This window comes from Rattus norvegicus, chromosome 8, assembly GCF_021556685.1.
Source record: "Rattus norvegicus strain SHRSP/BbbUtx chromosome 8, alternate assembly SHRSP_T2T, whole genome shotgun sequence".
Classification (NCBI taxonomy): domain Eukaryota; kingdom Metazoa; phylum Chordata; class Mammalia; order Rodentia; family Muridae; genus Rattus; species Rattus norvegicus.
The window spans coordinates 110,731,823-110,753,855 of NC_141541.1; the positions used below are offsets into that span (position 1 = coordinate 110,731,823).

The 22,033-nt window shown below is 46.7% G+C and overlaps 1 protein-coding gene across 1 annotated transcript in view; it reads right to left on the reverse strand.

The window, feature by feature from the left end:
* The window catches only part of Ephb1 (Eph receptor B1), a 436,332-nt gene extending 430,811 nt beyond the window's left edge, over positions 1 to 5,521 (reverse strand). Inside the window, 1 exon segment of the mRNA NM_001104528.1 lies at positions 5,196 to 5,521. Coding sequence (NP_001097998.1) covers positions 5,196 to 5,253 — 58 coding nt within the window. The 5' untranslated portion in view covers positions 5,254 to 5,521.
* Between the last annotated feature and the right edge of the window lie 16,512 nt (positions 5,522 to 22,033).

The window sequence follows — 22,033 nt, forward strand, 5'->3', positions numbered from 1 at the left end:
AGGGGCCACCTTACCCCTCACAGGACTTTATCTGTAATTATCCATTTGCCCACCATTTTAAGCCTAGAATATACCCAGCTCCAAGTTTCTGCTATTCTCTCTGCATGGTCCTCTCTCTGAGTGTAACTCAACATTGAGGAAACTGAGTCACGGGAAGGGGGAGTGTGATTGTGCCTTTGACTGACCCCTGTGCACCGGTTCCAATGAAAAGTAGATTCCCAGACACAAAGGATCCATCCATCCACTGTCCTCTTGGTCTCCTTGGGATATTCATCCTTTACAGTTTAACCTTCAGAGGTGTGGCCAACAAGCCAGCATGAGGGTCCTAAAACATCAGGGATTTTTTTGATGGCGCAGATGTCCTGAGCCAGCCACTTAGTCAGTATCCCCTTTCAGTGCGAATGTGGTTGAACACTCCAACCCAGGGGCTCCACCTATAGCTGCAACTGAAATGTAATCTGCAGACAGAGCCGAGGCATTCCGCATGCAAAATTTTTCTTTTAAATATGAAATCTCTCCCAAGGCATTACTTTATTATTATAGTAATTTCCTCAGAAGGGCAGACATCCAATGCCCTGTTTCTCCACCATCTTCAGAGACAGGGAAATTTAGTAGAAATATTCAGGTTCCTTAAGTGGCTGGTGCAGAAGAGGACGAAATAGAGGGATCTTCTCCAAGGAGCAGACTCCCGGCATCCAGGTGAAAGGTGCTCCAGACCTGTGGTGGTAGGTAAGGGCCTGGGCCACCTCCTTTGAGACATCGGTCTCGGTGTGTCCGGGGGAGAGGCAGGAGGGAGAAACCTAGGGGAGTTTTGTGGGAAGTGACTTTTTATTGTCAATGTGGAGTCATTTCTTTTCTCTAAGACCATGAATACCTAGAAGCTCGACTGGTCAGTGAAGACCCCCAACAGCTACTACCAGAGCTGGCTCTTTCCACCTGTGAATGGAGGCCAACCAGCTACAGGTAAAGCCTATGCTGGAGGCAGAATGAGGAAGTGTGGGTAAGAACACAGACTCTACATCCCGACTGCCTGAGTTCAAACTCTGGCTCAACCACAGGTATATTTATTAAATATTAAGCATGACTGGCTTCTCGTCTGAAAAATGGGACAGGGCTTGATAGTTTATATGTTGTAAAGAATGATGGAGAGCTATTTGTGTGTGTGTGCACGTGTACACACACATGTGTGTGTGTGTATATGTGAGCACACATGTGTATGTGCATCAGAATACTTCTCCCCAGAAGTTCCAAAATCTACTGGTACTAGGCTGCCTGTCCCTCAATCATCAAGGACTTTGCTAAAACTGTGGATGTCCAAGTCCTTCCAACTCAGTCAGTGCAGACTGAACTGCAGTCTAACGTGGACCTATTCTCCTGACAGTGTTTCCAGGGGGCACCAGCATCGGGATCTTCTAGGAAACCAAAACTTTCTTCTAGAAAGTGCACTTGCTGAACTTGGAGCCAAGAGCCCACAGCAAGCTGCTCAGGCACACACAGGCTTCCAGTTCTCAGAACTCCTGGCCACAGTAGCTGTCCCCTCTGTGGGGTTTCAGAATAGTCTCTCCCTCTTTCCCATGCTACAATAGCATGACTTTTTTTTTTTTTGAGTCTTCATGTTCCACAGAACTCTCTCAGAGTAGTTTTTTTTTCTCAACTTAAAAATTATACAAGTGTCTCTTTAAACGCAGTCCTATCTTCCTTTAACATAGTACAACGCATGCACTCAGAGTTCCTACCACTGGTTCCAGCATCTAAGGCTGGAATGGGTGGGCCCTAAATCCACCAGATAGGGAAGATATTGAGGGTGGGTGGTCTGGATGACAGTCTCCAAGTGACAGTGTTAGAGATAAAAAAGCCAGAGGCCATGCTCTGGCTTCGTGGTCCTGAGAGGAGTAAAAACACAAAGGTGTGGAGAAATAGGTGTCCACAGGGAGACCTTGTGTCCCAGAGCCCCAAGGACAACAGCAGCTTTCACCATCTATCTTGATCCCCTCTGAAAGTCAACCCTTTCCCCTGCACTGTTCCTGTTCTCCTTACACCTCACAGAGCCTACTGGCTAAAAGAGAGACAGGAGGAGGGAAGGGAAGAGGTGCTCTCCTTCAGTCTGGTTTTCCCCACATAAAGACCAACCAGCTTCCTGTCTGATGGCATGTGAATTAAAGTCCCTCCCAGCCTCTGCCCTCAGTTAGACCAGGTAGTGTAGAGTCAGGAACACACCCGCTATTTCCTCTCCCTTCCTCCCTTCCTCCCTTCCTCCCTTCCTCCCTTCCTCCCTTCCTCCCTTCCCCCTCCCCTCCCTCCCTTCCTCCCTTCCTCCCTTCCTCCCTTCCTCCCTCCTTCCCTTCCTCCCTCCCTCTCTCCCTTCCTCCCTTCCTCCCTTCTTCCCTTCCTCTCTTCCTCCCTCCCTCTCTCCCTCCCTCCCTTCCTCCCTTCCTCCCTTCTTCCCTTCCTCCCTTCCTCCCTTCCTCTCTTCCTCCGTTCCCCCCTCTCCCCTCCCTCCCTCCCTCCCTCCCTCCCTCCCTCCTCTCTTTTATACCTTCTCTCCTCCATCCAGGCACAGGTCACATAAGGACCTGTCTTCCTTCACCCACATCTCCCCATCTGGACCATGAGAGGCAGACACTGCCGTTTTGTACCTGCCCCAGCTTAAACTGAGGGCCTGCCTGAAATCTACCCCAGAGATCCTGGAAAGAAGACAAGGCACACGAGAGTGGCTGAAACCACAGAGAACACTGCCTCCCCCAGAGCTGAGTTTGGGGAGGGCCCTGCTGCCTGCTCATTGATCCACTCCTCTGAGAATTATTCTGTACTCATCACAAACCAAATGAGGCTGGCCCCAGCCCAGCCAGGCAGGCGGGAAGACGGCTCTGTGTGTGGAGAGGAGAAAATGAACCTGCCTGTTGTCATTCTAGAAAAGGAGGGAGTGAATGGTGTGCTCTGCCCCTGCGTGCTGAGCAGGGACAAGACGCTGCTTTAATATTCTGCTGAATGTGGTATTTCTTTTAACCCTTTCAGAGATTTTTCAATTCACAGAATAAGGCTGTCCTGCCAAGCAAGGGGTAAAGCCCCCCACCCCAACACTGAGAGAAGGGCCACAGCTCTGATGTAGACCCTGCCAGCAGGCCTAGGTGATATGGCCCTGTACACCAGACTGACTGTACACAATGGCACCCATGAACAGCTCCACTAGGAAGGCAAGAGGCTAGCCAGGGGGGAAAACAAGTGTTTCAGGAGGAGTGTGTCCTAGTGCCAGATTTGCTCCCACGAATCGCTCTGCAAACTAGTTCACCTATACACATGTTCCCTCCTTCATCTACTGAGACTCGAAATCAAAAGCACACTTCCTAAAGTGAACATCAGAGCCAATCTCGGGCTCTCTGAGACCGAATCCCTGACCCTTCAGAGGTGTTAAGAGCAGTAGACCAGACCAGACCAGCCCCGGACTGAAGACTTGAAGCCACCCCCAGCTCACGGTCCGGTCCTGTAGGCTACAGCAACCCCACGTTACGACTGTTCTCACCCTGCTTTGTTGAGGGTGGTATCTAGTCTTTTCTATTCCGACTGCTTCTGCACGTGTCTCCGGATGAATCAACCTCAAGCCTATGCTGGGGTGCTGACCACACTCTGCTAGTCTAAACCCGGCACATTCCAAAAGTCAGTCACACACACACACACACACACACACACACACACACACTCACACTCCCAGGAAGACCAGCAGCCTCGCAGGGCAGCAGGAGGTCAAAAGCAAACAAAAAGCCACCTTCAGGAAACAAGCGAGGGCTTTCTGTACAGTAATTGCTGCTTCCTCGCTTCACCATCTCCACAGAGACTGGGCAGCGATAGTCTTTGCCATGGCTAAGACATCTTCCCTGCTATGACCGGGTGGGGCATGGGGGTACGCCAGTTTGTCTTGGAAATGGGCAGTGCTTTCTAGAAGGGTTAGAGACGCTGGACCAAGGTTGGTCTGGAGTTTCCAGTGAGCAAGTCAGTTTCCCCTGGAACCTGCCATCAGCTGAGCAAGCTCTCAGATGGGAACACAGCGGGGAAACGAAGAGCTGCGACCCTTCCACGAGGAATGTCCGTCCGGGTGGAGTCCACCTGGCTAGCGACAGCATCCATCTGGAAGTGAAGCTTCCAGCAAGGGTGGCGTGGCGGTGGCGCCTCACCCCAGAGTTGCTCTGTTCAAGATAACTCTTAACTGCTCCACTACTGAGATGCGTCCCTGGAGGTGGCGGCGGCCGCGGCTCCGCAGGGAAGGTTGGGGGCGGGGAAGGGGGCGGGAGGCGGGGAGGCGAGCAGGGATTTCCCACGGGATTCGCGGGAGCCCTGAGCGCCCGAGCTCCCGGGTGCGCCGAGTAAGGGGTCCGCTGAGCGGGCTTGGCTGGCCACCAGCGGGAGGCACAGCCACGCTGAACCAGCAGGGATGGTGTCTTGGCTTGTGGGCTCGCAGCCACGCAGCCTCTACTAACCGCCGGCCGAGTTTAAGCACCGCCAGCACTCACCCAAGCCCACCCCTGCTCCAAAGCTAAGAAGGCGAGAAAGACATCCACCTCGCTCTTGCTGTCCCTGGAAGATTGCAACCGGGCAGCTTCTAGGACTGATCCCCCCCCAGGGTGCGGCCAATGGATTTGGCCCCTCTCGCTAGGCAGCCACTTGCTGGGGTACCAGTAGAAGCTTCTGTGATTTCCCCCAGGCAGCTTTTGCCTGCCGAGCCCAGAGTCCGGAAACCTCAGACTGGAAAAGAGAGACAGCAAGCTACCGCTCGCCAGCCAACGCATCCAGGCCCGGGATAGAAAGAGCCGAAGGTACCGACTCTAGGAGCCCAAGGGCCCGAGGTGTCGCTTCCCAGACCAGCTTCGCCCAGAGCTAAGAAGCTTGCACTGCAATGCAGCGGGATCCAGGCTCTCTAAGCCGGAGATGTCCGGGGATCGGGCTGTCTGAGAGCACCGGAGCGCAGGAGCCTGGAGAGTCTGCGTGCGAACCTGCTGTGGGAGCCCAGGGTCGGCACCGGGCATGCCTGTGGGTTCCGCCCCAGCCCAATGCCCCATCTGTGCCCAGACTCGGGGATATCCTCGCCCTTCGGCACCAGGATGCCCGGCTACGCCGAACAGCCAAAGGAGCCCCGCGAAGCGCGCGGCACCCAGGAACTGGCAGCCGGCAGCCACCAAGTTGCTCCGCGAAGGGTACGTTACCTTCCATCGCGGCCACTGCAGATGCCAGGAGGAACAGCAGCAGGCAATCCAGGGCCATCGCCGGCCAGCGGCCCCCAGGCCGAGCCCCAGCGGAGACGCGCCGCGTCCCAGGGCGCCGCTGCGCTCCCGGCGGGTGGCTTCTCCGTGTCCTTTCGCGCTCTGGCCGGGACCGGACTCCCCGGAGCGCGGCGTGGGCGTGGGCGGGAGTGTGCGCGCGTGGGGCGGTGCGGGCGCGCGTGGATGTGGGTGTGCATGTGTGTGTGTGTGTTTATGGGAGAGGTGGGTGTGTGCGTGCGTGTGTGAGAGAGGGTGAGGGAGAGCGAGCCTGGGAGAGCGCGCGAGAGCGTTTGCGTCCTGGTGTCACATTGCGAGCTACAGCGGAGCCTACGGGAGGACAGAGCCGGCCAGACTGACGGGGGAGGGAGCGGGATCCCCCACCATCAGCTCTCTCTCCACCCCTAACACCTCCTGTCCAATCAAGGAATCAAACCTGCAAAATTCCCTCATCCAATCAGGCGCGAGCACCTCCTTACACTGGCATTGTTAGTTTAAGAAAAACTTTTGCTTGCAAGGCTGTGTGGGAGGGTAGAGAAGGCGCTAGGAGGGGATCGCGCTCCCTCTCGTGGTGATTTCGGAGAACTGCAGTCTCGCACGCTAGCTTCACCGAGGTAGAAAGGAGGGGGCTCAGTCTAGAAGTCAATTGAGGTCCCTTATGCTTAACAGACACCCCACAGCTACTCCTGACTATTCCTATGCAGTATGCCTCCTTCCTATAGCATTTTACTAATCGGTTTTGTTTATTTTTGAGTCTTGTCTAATTTCCTTCACTCAGGCTCCCTGGAACCCTAACAGAGTCTCATTCTTGGAACGCATCTGTGGCCCGCTGCTGTTCAGGGGTAGTTAGGGCACCTGGTGGGCTTCCTGTCATACCCTCAGCTGCATATCTCCAGAATCTCTTCCCAGAAGGGTCTCTGAGCATCCAATGTAGGGCCTGCCCTCTGAAGACAGTCACGGTGGGAAGACCTGGAGTTACAGGGCTAGCTGTGAAGAAACAGCAGAAAGTCTGACAACCTGGGCATACGGGGTACGGGGCCACATTAAGACATTGTTTCGAACCAGGCCTGGAGGTGGGTGGGAACGACTGAGTTCTGCAACCACAGGAAAACTGGGCTCCAGAAATAGCGGTTTCCCACAATCAGCTCTGATAAGGTTCCATCGTGCTGTCTGTTGAGCGTGCCAGGCTGTTTCAGATCAGGCACTGGCCTTGAGGCTTGTTAGAAGTTGTGTGGCAGAAGTTCCTCACCTCCTCCCTCATCAGACTTCCCACCCACAGGCTTGGGGATGCTCCTGGATGACTCATGTGGGAGGGGCTTCAGCCCTCTCCCCCCAAACCTTTTCCAGGAATTGTAAAGAGGTTAGAATCTGGCAACTCTCCTTGTGGGACTCAGTTACACGGGTTCCCCACCCTGCGTATTTACTCCATCTTTCCCAGCACTTCCTCCCCCTTCTCAACCCCAGCCACATCCATGTCCCTGATCCTGACAGGTCTTTGTTTCCCAGATTTTGACATGGTCTGTTTCTGTCTTTCCCCTACCATCCATCCACCCAGCCTCAGAATCTGAAAGGATGGGGCCACCAACCTCCACTGCATCTTCCCTAATGCCTTCTCAGCTGCTCTTTTGAAGTCTCCTGAGCGAGGGATGCCCTGCTCTGACATGGGTGACTACTAGGTCTTCTGTAGCTTTGACAACACTTTCCACAGTCCAGCTCCGCTGCCTACCTGTCTTACTACTTCTAGCTCTTTCTCCTTCATCCCTCCAGCCCCTTTCCTCTCCCTGAGCTCGTGACCAACTGCTTAGCAGCCCCCTCTACCACCTGCAGGTATCCCTATGGATAGATTATGGATGGATGGATGGATGGATGGATGGATGGATGGATGGATGGATGGATGATGGGTGGATGGATGGATGGATGGATGATGGGTGGATGGATGGGTGGATGGATGATGGATGGTGGATGGATGGATGGAGGATGGATGGATGATGGATGTGTAGGTGAGTGGATGGATGGACGGACGGACGGACGGACGGACGGATGGATGGATGACAGGCAGATGAGTGGATGTGCAAGCAGGTAGATGAGAGCAAATGGATATTGGGTACATGCATGAGTGGTTTGCGGGCTCTTTCCTTCCCTCCTCTCCACCAAGCACACACCCAGCAAAAGCCCTTCTCCCACTTCCTCTTCTCTATGCCTTTGTCTCGGGTCCATACATCTGTCTCAGCTCTGTGTCACCCCGCCTTCCTCTGGATGACTGAAGAATCTCTGACCGGCCACCCAGTTTCTGTCCTCTGTCACCCTGCTGAGTGCTGCCGCCAACTTAATCTTTCCTGAGCTAATCTTGGTCTTATCTCTTCGTAGCATTGCAACCCAGCGGCTCCTCGCTGTCTCCTGAAGAAAGACGGGCCACTGTGGCACGGCCTCCAGATTACAGTACAGGATTCCCAGAACTGTATTCTTATCCCAGTTTTTGCTAGGCCTTCCCTTGGCCTGCCACGCCTGGCTCCTCGGTGCCCCCATACCCCACCTCAGCCAGTCCTGCATTCAGCCACCTATTCGGGAAATGTTTACTGGATGCTTCTGATGCACCAGGCACACTGTGGAGCAGACAGGGGACATGATAGACAGGAAACTTGTTACATGACAGAAGAATGACTGTAAGGAAGTAGGTGGTGGTGTGCTGGGCTGTCAGAGGACTTGAGAACAACAGAACAGGGAAGCTGCTATGGGGTGGGCAGGACAGAAACAGAGTTGGTCTGTTGAGCCCCATGTATAAGGTGCTTTATTTACAAGACCAAAATGAAGTGAGGCGAATTTCCCGAGTTCTCTTTCTACCTAATCCCATCAAGGAGCCTTTCGTGCTGTCCTTCTGGCCCACCTCTTCTAGGCGCATCTCTGTGTGTACTCTGTCCCTCTCCCTGATCTGACTGCAGCTAGAACTGGACAGGATCCACCTCTGAAATGTCACATCTTGGAGGTTCCTTGGAGGTACAGACATCCAGAAAGAACCCCCCCCCCGGTCGTCCATCTTGTTGCAGAATCACCAGCTGAGCTCTCCAAAAACACCAGTCTCCCATTCTCACCCCTGTTGAGTTTAAATCAGCGGGGAACTGGGGGAAAGCCACAGACCCTCCAGTGTGGTCTTGATAGCCCTGCCTCCCTTACTTAGTAAAGCTTGGTCTAACTGCTTCAAATTGCTCCAGCGTTTCCTCTAGGGAGAGCTTGGAGGTGATACATCACAGTAGCCCAAGGCTCCCATCTTCATCTCTTGTGATTTGTTTTATGTGGTGACTGCACTTGGAATTGTCTTCCCATGAGAAGGGAAGAGTCTACATCCAACATAGAAGGAGGACGGCGGGGGACAGGTAATTGCTGGCTGGATTTCCAGGGGTGGCAATATCCACTCGAGGACAATGGCGACAGCCTCTGTGATTTCTACAACTTACTGATGCTTTCAGTGAGAAGAACGTCAGTTTGGGGGCTGCCTGATAGTTTCTCTTATAACTGAAGAAACGAACTTTTCCTGAACACGTTAATCACTGTTGTTGGGTTTTCTTGTGGGGGGTTAGGGGTGGGTTGGGTTTGTGGTTGTTGCTTTGGTTTTTAGACGTTAGTTTTTCTTGTTTTGTTTTCCTGTAGAGTGTATTGATCTTTCTCCTGCAATGAGTTGTACCCCAAATACCTCAAACACCGTGACTGGTGTGAGACAAGTCCAGGGACATATCTTACCCCACCACCACACCTTCCTTAGCTATTTTTTTCCTTCTCTGATGTCAAATGCTCAGTTGTTCTCTTGATTAATCCCTGCGCTATTTGATATCACTAAATCACTCCTTCAGAGTGACAGATGTGCATTGCAAAGGCCAGCAGCTGAGGGCTCTCGGGCACCCAAGAAGGGACTGAACCCTTTCCTTAAGACTCCGATGACCTTCTGGCTAAAAGGCTTGGAGGTCAACAGTTCACTGCCTACAATCAAACAGGCAGACATCTCTCGTGGTCATAAAGTGTTTCTGGTGAAAGCAATTGCAAATTTTTTTCATCTCAAAGTTACCTGGTTAGAAAGTTCTCAATCTGCCCCCAATTTACACACTTTTCATTGTATACTGAACATGGGCCTTCATTCTCTCTGTTAGCTTAGAGAAGGACAAAGTTAACAACCTGGAGAGAGACCTCCTGTGCCCTTGTATGTGAGAAGACAGTGTTGCCTCCACATCCTGCCTTTCCCTTTTAAAGTATATTCTCTTCATAAAGCACTGCTTTCGTTACACTTCATGATCTACCTTTAGTTAGATTCTTCAGCTACAAGACACGTTCTTCATCAATTCTTTTCTGAGACGAATGTGGACTCTTAAGATTCGTTCAAGTGGATGATAGTCGGTGAAAAACTTCCTCTACCCTTTTTGTTCTTTCCTGCATTCCCTCAGCAGCAATTCTTTGCCAGTTTCTTGTAGAGTTTGAGGAGATCCTGTGATATCTGTAATCTGGTCTCTTTCTTCAGGATTTCTCCCATCGGCCATCTTCCTAGGCATAGAGGTAAAGGACCAAAATGTACCTTCACACTTGCTATCCACAGAGGCCTCTGGACAGGGGCTTTCAACGAGCTTCGACTTCTGTCTCAGGGCAAATTTCCCAGCAGATGCAGATGCATATGAAGATTTACATAACAAGGTAGCAAACACTGACAGGCAACCTCATTGCCTGGATATGAAAGGAGCTGACAACACTTTCAAGGTAGATGAAGTAGGATTGAGGGAAAAAACCATCAAGCACGCATATGCCATATGCCAAATTCTCTTCCTTAAAGCAAGCTGCTTTAAAGTGTGTGTGTGTGTGTGTGTGTGTGTGTGTGTGTGTGTGTTCTTTGAGAATTTCATACAATGTGTTTTGATCATGTATACCTCTCCCCTCTCTCCTCCCCTACCCACACAATTTTGTGTCATTTATTTGTTTGTTTGTTTGTTTTGCTCATCCCATCAATCAATGTTTTTTTAACCCATCAAGTCCAATTTGTGCTACCCATAGATTCCCAGATGTGACTGTCAACTGGGGCATGGCCAACTAATTGAGGGCTGCATGCTCCAAGAGAACTGGCTCCCCTTCCCTCAGCAGCTGTTAAGCTGTCAATAACTCTTCAGCTACAGTGAAACTTTGTGCTCACCTCCCTTCCCTCATCCTAGGATTTGGTCTGGTTCGAGCTTGCTCAGGTCTCAAGCACACTGTCCTAAATGCTATGATCCCATGTGTGCAGCTGCTTTGTTGTGTCCAGAAAACATTGTTTACTTCTGGTCATCCACCAACCCACTGGTGTGGTGGTGTCACAAGCATCATGGGTGCAACCAACAGCTCTCCTTCTGTGAAACCCATACTCGGCATCAATGAAGAACATCTAACTAGCCAGGTCATATGCCCTAGGAGAGAACTTATTCTCATGATTTTCATAATGGGCATAGTATTTAAACTTACTCCTTATAGCATTGTTATAGTCATCGTATCTTCTTATTCCAGGAAAAAGCTAAAAAAAACTAAGAGAGAAAACCAGGCAGGTGGACTAGCCCAGGAAGACACAGCTCGTTTCAGTACTGAAGAACAATCAACTGACTGGAATGGTCATAGTAGTAATGACTGTGCATCTTACGAACTGGCTTTATCCTGTTACAGGTTAGGTCAGAGTACCAGAGAGGTGGGATGCTGGGTGGAGGAAGCTCAGTAGAGCATACTCCTCTCTGTGAAGTAGCTGACGCATGACCACTGTTGGCCCTCCAACCATAGGCCTACATCAAGGGAGTAGGTAAATCAACCAAGGAATGGAGGCCAACCCACTCACGAAATCCATTCCGAAGTGGTGAGTCTCTCTTCAAAGATAGAAGAGGAGTGAGGATGACCCAAGAAAGAATGAGAACACAAGGGCAGAGCCTTAAAACCCAGGTAGGAGCATCCACTGAAATAGATACTCTACAAACTCTAGAGAAACTTCCAGGGAACTTAACACTCTGAAGACATGTGCTCCAAAGGCAAGAGACGAACATGAACAAGAAAGGCAACAGAGTCAGGGAGGGAGCTCCTCTGATCAAGAAATAGATGGAAAGAGTTTTAAGGAAATAGAATTTAACTGGTGGCATTCATTTCTTTTTTTTTTCTTTTTTTTTTTTTATTAACTTGAGTATTTCTTATTTACATTTCGAATGTTATTCCCTTTCCCAGTTTCCGGGCAAACATCCCCTAATCCCTCCCCCTCCCCTTCCCTATAGGTGTTCCCCTCCCCATCCTCCCCCCATTGCCGCCCTCCCCCCCACAGTCTAGTTCACTGAGGGTTCAGTCTTAGCAGGACCCAGGGCTTCCCCTTCCACTGGTGCTCTTACTAGGATAGTCATTGCTACCTATGAGGTCAGAGTCCAGGGTCAGTCCATGTATAGTCTTTAGGTAGTGGCTTAGTCCCTGGAAGCTCTGGTTGCTTGGCATTGTTGTACATATGGGGTCTCGAGCCCCTTCAAGCTCTTCCAGTTCTTTCTCTGATTCCTTCAACGGGGGTCCTATTCTCAGTTCAGTGGTTTGCTGCTGGCATTTGCCTCTGTATTTGCTGTATTCTGGCTGTGTCTCTCAGGAGAGATCTACATCCGGCTCCTGTCGGCCTGCACTTCTTTGCTTCATCCATCTTGTCTAATTGGGTGGCTGTATATGTATGGGCCACATGTGGGGCACGTTCTGAATGGGTGTTCCTTCTGTGTCTGTTTTAATCTTTGCCTCTCTATTCCCTGCCAAGGGTATTCTTGTTCCCCTTTTAAAAAAGGAGTGAAGCATTCACATTTTGATCATCCTTCTTTGAGTTTCATATGTTCTATGCATGTAGGGTAATTCAAGCATTTGGGCTAATAGGCACTTATCAATGAGTGCATACCATGTAGGTTTTTCTGTGATTGGGTTACCTCACTCAGGATGATATTTTCCAGTTCCAACCATTTGCCTACGAATTTCATAAACTCGTTGTTTTTGATAGCTGAGTAATATTCCATTGTGTAGATGTACCACATTTTCTGTATCCATTCCTCTGTTGAAGGGCATCTGGGTTCTTTCCAGCTTCTGGCTATTATAAATAAGGCTGCGATGAACATAGTGGAGCACGTGTCTCTTTTGTATGTTGAGGAATTTTTGGGTATATGCCCAAGAGAGGTATAGCTGGATCCTCAGGCAGTTCAATGTCCAATTTTCTGAGGAACCTCCAGACTGATTTCCAGAATGGTTGTACCAGTCTGCAGTCCCACCAACAATGGAGGAGTGTTCCTCTTTCTCCACATCCTCGCCAGCATTTGTTGTCACCTGAGTTTTTGATCTTAGCCATTCTCACTGGTGTGAGGTGAGATCTCAGGGTTGTTTTGATTTGCATTTCCCTTATGACTAAAGATGTTGAACATTTCTTTAGGTGTTTCTCAGCCATTCAGCATTCCTCAGCTGTGAATTCTTTGTTTAGTTCTGAACCCCATTTTTAATAGGGTTATTTGTCTCCCTGCAGTCTAACTTCTTGAGTTCTTTGTATATTTTGGATATAAGGCCTCTATCTGTTGTAGGATTGGTAAAGATCTTTTCCCAGTCTGTTGGTTGCCGTTTTGTCCTAACCACAGTGTCCTTTGATGCATGGGTGTGTCAGTCAGAGCATGTGAGCCGCTGCTGCATTGGCTGGATGATGTAGAAGAGTCTTCCCAAGAATCCCCACCAACAAACACGGGAAGGGGCAATGGTAAGAGAGACTTCGAGGACTGGAGAGATGGCTCAGCCGGTAAAGGCTTGGCTCACAACCAAAAATATCAGAAAGAATACAAAACACACAGAGAACAGAAAATGGAGAACCAACGTAGGCAAAGTAGCAATAGCTGCTCTCAAGGAAAGGATCCCGGAACAATTCCTGAACAACTGAGTTCCCGCAAGAGGCTCCCATGCAAAAGCCATGAAAAATGACAAAGCTATAAAAGAATATGACTTTTCTCTGCTGAGTAACAATTGACGGTCATATCTAGATATTGTTTTTGAGACATGTAGGTACTTAATAAAAAATTTTATTTGTTTACATGCTTACTTATTTAGGGGAAGGAAGATATGTCACAGCCTGTGTGTGGAGGTCAAAGAACAGTTCACCTTGACCAACTCTCTTCTCCCACCCTGTAGGTCCTGGAGACAGAACTCAGGACAGTATCTTTATTCTCTGAACTAGCATTCCAGATTTATAGCTATTATAGAGAACATCTACCCAAGAACACACATACACACATGCACATGCACACACACAAACATGCACACATACACATACATACACACACACACGCACATGCACATGCACACACACAAACATGCACACATACACACCCATACATATGCACACACACACACATGCACACGCACATGCACACACACACATGCACACATACACACCCATACATATGCACACACACACACGCACACGCACATGCACACACACACATGCACACATACACACCCATACATATGCACACACACACACACACACACACACACACCAATCGGATTGTTTAGAAGACGTAGAAAAGCACACCCATTACCTACAGTAGCATAAATACTAATTTCAAAACAGTAAATTCAAAGACAGTTGAGCACTTGAGTGGTTGGGGTTGTGTTGTTTTGTTCACTGTAGAGTTTTAGGGGTGAAAACTGGTGGTACAGAAAGACCAGACTCAGCAAGCTAAAAGCAACGGACACTTTTTAGTTAAGTTTCAGGTGTCAGGAAAATGTGTAACTGCTTAGAAAAAAGTTGGAGGATTTATTTCAGTTGATAGAGATAATTTTTTGTATTGTACATTAAAATCATTATAAATGTGCTCATTAACTCAATTTTTCATTCATTCTATAGAACTGCGACGATATTCTACCTTTTGACCCAAATCTCTCTCCCTCTCCTCCATCGTTTCCACTGTTCCCATGTATTTTTTTTAAAGTTTCTATTCCATATAAAAGCGAGATCATGCATTATTCTTGCTCCCTGACTGCTTTCTTTTTTTGCACTTAATGTGCTCTGGGTTTGTATATTCTGAAACAAAATCTTCTTCAAGACTGAATATTAATTCATTATATACTTGTATTTATGAAATGATGTGACTTTCCATCAGGTAAAGGGCATGAGTTGTTTTAATACCGTTGATTGTGACTAACGCTGCATGAACACTGGAGTACAAACATCTCTGTAAGTTGTAGCTGTCATCTCCCCCACCCCACCCCTGAGTATGAAACCAGAAGAGGGATTCTGGCTGCTATGGTGATTTGATTTTTAGACATCTGAGAAACCTCCTTTGTGCTGTCCTTGCTAGCAGTTCCTGTGACCCATCCTTCTTTTGGATGGCACCCATTCCAGTGTGAGACAACATCACTTTCTCTCACTGTGAATTTGATTCACATCTTCCTGCTGCTAACTCGAGCATCCTTTCAACACTCACTGGCCACTCGGGGGCTGGGGTCGTGTTCGTAGGGATGCATGTGCAATGATGTGCACCTGTCGGTATTCTCCATCTTTCCTTTTTGAGTATATGAGAGAGACAGTGTTTCCCATTGGACCCAGCGCTTACGGAATCATTTTTACTGACTGCCCAAGAAACCCCAAGGATCCTCTTTTTTTTCTGCTTATCTCTCCATGCTGGGATTTCAGGTACATGCTACTGGACCCTGAGTTGTTGTTGTAAATCAAACTCGCCATACTCTTAAAACAAACATTTCACCTATTGAACCATCTTCCCTGGCCTCACCGTCCATTCTTACGTCTTCTTTGAAGAGACAACAATTCGAGTCATGCACCCACTCTTCACTTGGGGTGTTTCTTTTTGTTCTGTTTGCTGCCGAGTTGGGTAAGCCCCTTACGTATTTTGGACGGATAGTAACCATCCAAGTAACACTCAGTTTGTGAATGTTTTCTTCCAATTCCTGAGCCACCTTTTCATTCTCTTATTTCCTTTTCTGAGCAAAAAATTCTCTAGTTTATGCTCATTCCAGACATTTGCTTTTGCTTCAGTTAACTGAGGAATGTGTTGCCAAGATTGTCACTGCCAAGGAGTCTCTGACCCTGTTTTCTTTAGAGTTCCGGGTCTACATTTGGGACATTTAATTCGTTTCGAGTTGAATTTTATGTGGTGTAAAAGAAAGTTCCCGATTCGTGTAGCTGCATGGGTAGGACTCATTTTCCCAGTACCGCTTATTGAAGAGGTGCTTGTCACATAGAAGAGGTGCTTTCTTAGTGTCCTTGTCAACACTGACTGGCCCACACTCCCAGGGACTTACGTACAGATGTCCTGTTCTGTTTGGTCGGTCTCTGCGCATGCGTTAATTCCCTAAAGCACAAGCTAGTCCTATACGGCACTGTTTCAATCACTATAAATTGCCAGGCAATTTGAAACCAGGAAATGTGGTGCTCCCGATTTCCTTCTAAAGACTACTTCAGATATTTGGGGTCTTTTGTAGTTCCATACACATGTAAGAATCTCTTTTTTGCCCCTCTCTGTTCCCGTGATGGATTTGGAGAGGAATCTTGACAGAGCGTATGCTCCGGCTATATATTACTTTGGGTATTATGTATATTACAGCATTATTCATTCTCTCAATCTGTGAATATGGGCTATTTCCCATATATTTGTGTCTTCTTCAGTTTCTTTTATTGGCATTTTATAGTCTTTAGTGTAGAGATCTTTCATCTCTAGAGTTGAATTTATTCCCAAGAGTTTTTAGTCTTCTTAGAATTGTTAATGGGAGTCTTTCCTTGATTTATTTTCCAGGTTGGTTGCTATTGGTATGAAGAAAAGCCAGTTGATTGTTTTGTTGATTCCGTGTCCTCTTAAAATGAAATAAAATGTCTCAAAGAAAAAAATACACATGTTCTTAAAATTCTAATTACTGAAGCCTAACTCTGTGGGTTTGGATTTCATGAATCAAGACCAGAGCTGGACCAAGCAACCTGAGGACCCTGCTGTATTCCAGGGGGACTCAAATCCTTCTACCTGAAGCAAACACTGAAATTCTTTAAAAAATAGATAGACGAGGTTTAAAATTTAAACATGGTTTTCAAAAGGTTTCTACAAATACACCTTAAAGAAATATAGAAACACTTTTGAAAATATTGGAGATGATAAAAATCAAAGCACCGTCCTTACGTTAAAAGAAGAATTGAACAAAAGCATAAATAAACCAAGAGAAAGTTTCCATTCGAGCAATAAAATTTTATAAGAAATTCAGAAACACTTCCAATAACAAATGTGAATGAATCAAATTTTGACTAAAAGATATGCAGAAATGACAGGCTTCCGGCAGCAAAATGTAAATGTAGGCAGAAAATAAAATTAAATATATATACATATATATGAAATTTTGCACTTTAATACATATGCCCTAAAATCCTAGATCTATCTGAATTTTGATTTCCAACTAAGAGTGAAAAGAAGACTTTTCAAGCAAGATTAAAGAAACTTACCACCAAGATACTGTCTGGAAGAGATCTAGTATTCAAAGAATAAGAAAACAAATGAAGAACTGAAGGGATGGCTCACTGGTTAAGGGCACTGGCTGCTCTCCCAGACAACCCAGGTTCAACTACCAGCACCCACATGGTGGCTCACAGCTGTCTGTAACTCCAGTCCCAGGGGATCCGATGCCTCCTTCTGGCCTCTGTGGGCACCACATACACACGGTACACAGACATACATGTAATCAAAACATCCACACACATAAATAATAAATCATGATTTTTTTAAGAGAAAATAAATAAAGAATGCCTAAGTCAGAGGAAAAAGAAAAATGAGCAAAGGATCCATTGAATGGATGAAGGATTGGGATTGGTAACGGTGAGGCATCTTTAAAATGCAGGGGGAAAATAATAAACCAATTTGATATGAGAGTTAAAGAGCCAGAGTTTGCACACAGTGGGTCCATTCTGAAACCATGCAGAAATATTGAATAGTGTTATATGTTGCAGATCAGCCATGCCTAAGTATAAATGGTGTCCCCTTCCAAATGAACAGTAGGAGGAAAGGGAATAATGACAGCTAATCAATAGTGTGGGAAGGAGGGAGGTGGAGTAGGGTAGACAGATATAAAGTGTGAGAGAAGATAACGGAATTCAGTCCGGACACACTAGCAGTGTGAACAAACACGGTGTGCTGAACTCATCCTTCTAGAGGACGAACATCAGATGGGCTTCAAGGAAATCCATTACCTACCATTTAAAAGGAATCACACCCGGAGCCATAATGATTCACGTTCGTTCAAAGTAAATGGATAAGAGAAATATACAATAGGCAAATATTTCTTTAAAGCTTGGGCCACTGGATTAATACTAAACCGATTAAATATTAAGGAAAAGGCATCATGAATAGTAATGAAGGTCACTACATAATAATAAAGAAATAACTGTTGGAGAAAGACACAGGAATCGGAATCTTGATGTAGCTAAGTTATAGACTCAAAAAGAAAAAAAGAAAGGCAGGTTTTCAAGGAGGAGCTGATAGATCGATCAATAGCGAGGGTAGTTTGAATATGCACCTTTCGTTATTGATACATCGTGAAGACTGGCTGCTTATGAGATCACAAAGTGCAACAGAGACCAAAGAACTCGCCACGTGACTAACATCACGTGACCTCCAAACCATCCAACTAGAAATCAGTAACAGATGAAGAGGAAGAGGAGTCGTGGTGGGAATGGAAAAGACGGGGTAAACTTAGACGGTGATGGACACGGTTATCTCAAACCAACAGCATCCATCTAAAGAGGCAACTTCAGGCCAGCATCATGGGTGTGCTGGGATATGAGGAACCAACCAGGACGTGTATGCAGCTCCCTAGAGGAACTTGGTAAAAGCAAGAAGGCTGCTATTAACTCCAAAGGAACAAAAGGAACGCAAGGGTAAATACACAAAATTCCGGGAATAGGGAATGAATAATTAACGAGACCCTCATGTTTCAAAGTTCACTCTAAAGAAGAGAAACCTTTTTTTTAAGTCTCCTGAGCTGTGTCCTGCTGTGTGGGCACCACTGCGCGGCTTCAATCCCAGCACTCAGGGTAGAGAATAGAGGACTGGGGCTTCGAGGCCATACAAGTTTACACAGCAAAACTCTGTTTCTCATAGCCAACGGCCTTCATTTGTTTTATTTCATTTGTCTTATTTTTGAGACAGGACTTTCCAACAAGATTGATCTGGTTTGCCAAGAGTAAGGCATGCAATGAGACACAACAAAAGTAAATATTAGGGATGAAAAGGGGATACGCATGCAAAGTAAACTTTGAAAATACTACGAGCCACTTGAATGAAATAGTAATGTTTCTTGAGAAGAAAATACGGCATACTAAATATGATTCACATACCAAAAAAAGAAAGAAAGAAAGAAAGAAAGGAAGGAAGGAAGAAAAGAAAAGAAAAGAAAACAGTTGAGCAGACTGGTTTACCATGAAAGAATTTGAATCAGCAATTTAAATCTACCAGGCTCCAAAAAAGGAAACAACATTAAGTCTAAGGGTTTTGCTAGCGAATCCCACTCCAAACACTGAACGGTGTGACTCCCACACCTTACAGGAGGCTGAGGTGTAACGCTGGTTGGGCTTGTCCTGGGACAGAAAGAATGGTCCGATTTTAGAGGAATATACACACTTCGTTGACTGACTAGAAGACAAAACACATATGGCCATCTCGAGAGCTTGAGACTAAACTTCGATAAAGATGCAGAATGCACTTTAAAATGCACTTTAAAAATACTGAACAAAAGAGCTGGGGACAGAACTCAGTAGTAGGGCATTTGCCTAGCACCGGTGAGGCCCTGAGTTCAATCTATAGCACCTTAATAAAGGAAAGCAGAAAACTAAAAAGTTCCTCAGTATAGAACACAGGGGAAACTGCAAATCAAATGTCACATTAAGTCACCAGTGTGCCCTCTATAGGTAGGAAGGAAAAGAATGGCTCCCTGTCTTAAGTACTGCTCAGTACGCTCCTGTAGGCCCTCACCAGCCACTGGACCATTTGGAAGAGAAGCAGATGACATGGGGAGTAGGTGGTGGGGAGGAGGGGGGAGGACCACCATGAGTGGCAGCAAGGTGATTCGTAAACTCACCAGGCTGGAGGACAGACAGATAAACAGTCAGACCTGGGCTTGAGTTTCCCTCTCACACCAAATGTAATCAACTTCAGGTATATTGAAAACAAATGCTTAAAATGTGAAATGTTGAAATACTTTTGAAGTAAATATTCTATAATATATTTAATGAGGTAAGGATGTAGGGGGCGGGATGGATTTCCTAAAACCAAAAGCAGAGACCATGAAGGAGAGTACAGTTATGTTTATCTAGGAAAAGGGGGAAATGGGTGAAAAACAGCGGAAACAGACAAGTCTCACAGCAGGAGAAAATACTTTGAAAAAAGAAAAAAATAATGTACTATCACCCACAATATATAAAGAATGTCTATGGACCAATAATGAATATCTGTTTAAAACCGTCCAGGTGTTTGCTTGGCAGCTCGCCCACTAAAATTCGAACCGTGTAGAGATTAGCATGGCTCCTGTCCTTAAGATAGCATGCAAATTTGTGGAGCCTTACATATTTTTAAGCCACATCCAAAAGAAGAAAATATTGTTGTATGATTCCACAGATACGAAATATTCCAAGTTGGCAAACTCAGAAACACGGCGAGCCGATGAGAGCTTGCCAGGGGCTGAGGGGAGGGGCTATCGGGAGGTAGAGCTTAGAGAGTGAGTACATCGTGTCTGTGTGGGGTGACAAAAGAGTTTTGGAAATAGACGGTGCTGATGGCTGCATAACACCGTGCATGTCATTAATGGTGATGAATTCTACACCTAAAACGACTTCGATTCAGAGTCTGTTTGATTATAAGATGTGACCACAACAAAAGAAGATATTAAAAGGGGGAGCGAGAGATTCAGATGAGACGCTTCAGATAAAATACAAATGTCCTAGCAGTATCCGGAGAGGTGTCTGTAAACGAAAACAATGATATTTCTCACCTACCGCTAGGCAGAAATAACCAGCCGAGGAGTAACCGGAGCTGGTAGGACGGGCGGCAATGGGAGCTGTCACAAAGCACGCGTGGGAGTGTTAGTCAGTTCAAATGCTTTGAAAAGGAGGAGGCCATCACTCCCTGAAGCTTTGGAAACTCGTGCTTTCCACTGCCTTAATTACAGCAAGGCAGGCGCTGGCTACCATTGCAAGAATAAGAATAAAACATGGCTTCGAGGTAAAGAAGTTTCTTTTTCTCACACGCCCCACTTCTGATGCCCACAATCTGGATTGCCCGGTAACTCTGATCCTTGCATCTTCCAGGGAGGCAGTTCCTTTGGAGGTTTTTCCGCAACGCTGAGGACGGACCGCTGAGCACATCTGGGTTTTAAGTAACGAGGAGAGAGCATGAAGTGCACTCCCTGTCTTGGGCTCTGATTGAGAGGAGCAGAATGGGAACCTGTTACGGGTTGTCAGCCAAAACGGAGCCTGAGAAATGTGGGGAGAGGCAGGAAGATATTCCGATGGGTAAATGGGAGTCTGCTGTGCCCTGATGACACTTTGGTAGGCACCAGGAACTCTCTGCTCTATACCAAGACTCTGCAATCTCATGGCTGTGTTTACCTTGCAGCTCTCCTGGGCACTGACAAAGAGACATAGGCAAGAGAGGTTGTAGACCATCACGTTATGAGAAAAGGAGAAACTACCCAAATGCTCATCACTGTGGAACAGAAAAATGAATCATAGACTATTCACTTGCCGGAGTAAAACTGACCAAACACCGGGACACAGTGGGGAAAGGCCACAGACAGTGTTCACAAGAGACTATTCATATACAACTGAGTGCTAGGTACTGGGGAATTGTTTTATCATTAGTATTCAAATTATGTCTATAGACGTATAGAATATTCATTATGTTGCATATATTTACAATAATAAATTATCGTGTTTACCTCTCCAAAATAAAATAAATATAATTTCCACCCAATAGGCTGATAAAAGCAAACGTTTGTTATCATCCCATGTAGGCAAGGATATGGACAGATGGGAAGTAAAGTATGAATTGTGGCTTTACTCTATAAAGCCTCTTGGCAGTGTTTCAGAAAACTTAAATTGGACATTTCTATGAGCTGCAAACTCAAGGCTCACCATCGGACTAGAGAAATAGCGGGGAAAGTTCTTGCAGCTACAGGCATGGGAGCTCTTTGCAGCACATCCAGAACAGCTAAACAGACCTATATAGCACAAAGGCACCTAAGCCCCATAACGACCCCAACCTCAGCACCAGGACACAAGAGCACAAAAGGGTGATGTGGGTGATATGAACCTGAGTAAATCTCTAAAATTTACAGAGACAGTGGCAGAAGAGGTGTGTGTGTGTGTGTGTGTGTGTGTGTGTGTGTGTGTGTGCGTGTGTGTGTGTGTGTGTGTGTGTGGGAGAGAGAGAGAGAGAGAGAGAGAGAGAGAGAGAGAGAGAGAGAGAGAATTGATTCTGAATTGTCTCCAAACTATCTTGCTGTTTTGGAATGCCTAAAATGAGAAACTTTTTGGTTTTTTATTAATATTAAGCTTAAAAAACATTTCTAACCCCCCAAAGCAATTTCACATCTAAATAAAATTAAAGGATAAGATGATACAATGTATCCATTCTTTCAAAAGTAGTTCTAGGTCTAGGAATGTTGCTCAGTGGTAGAGCGCTTGCCTGTGTGTGCAAGCCCCTAGGTTTAATAATGAAGGGGAAGAGTAACAGCGGGGATACTGGAAGTAGTGACAATAG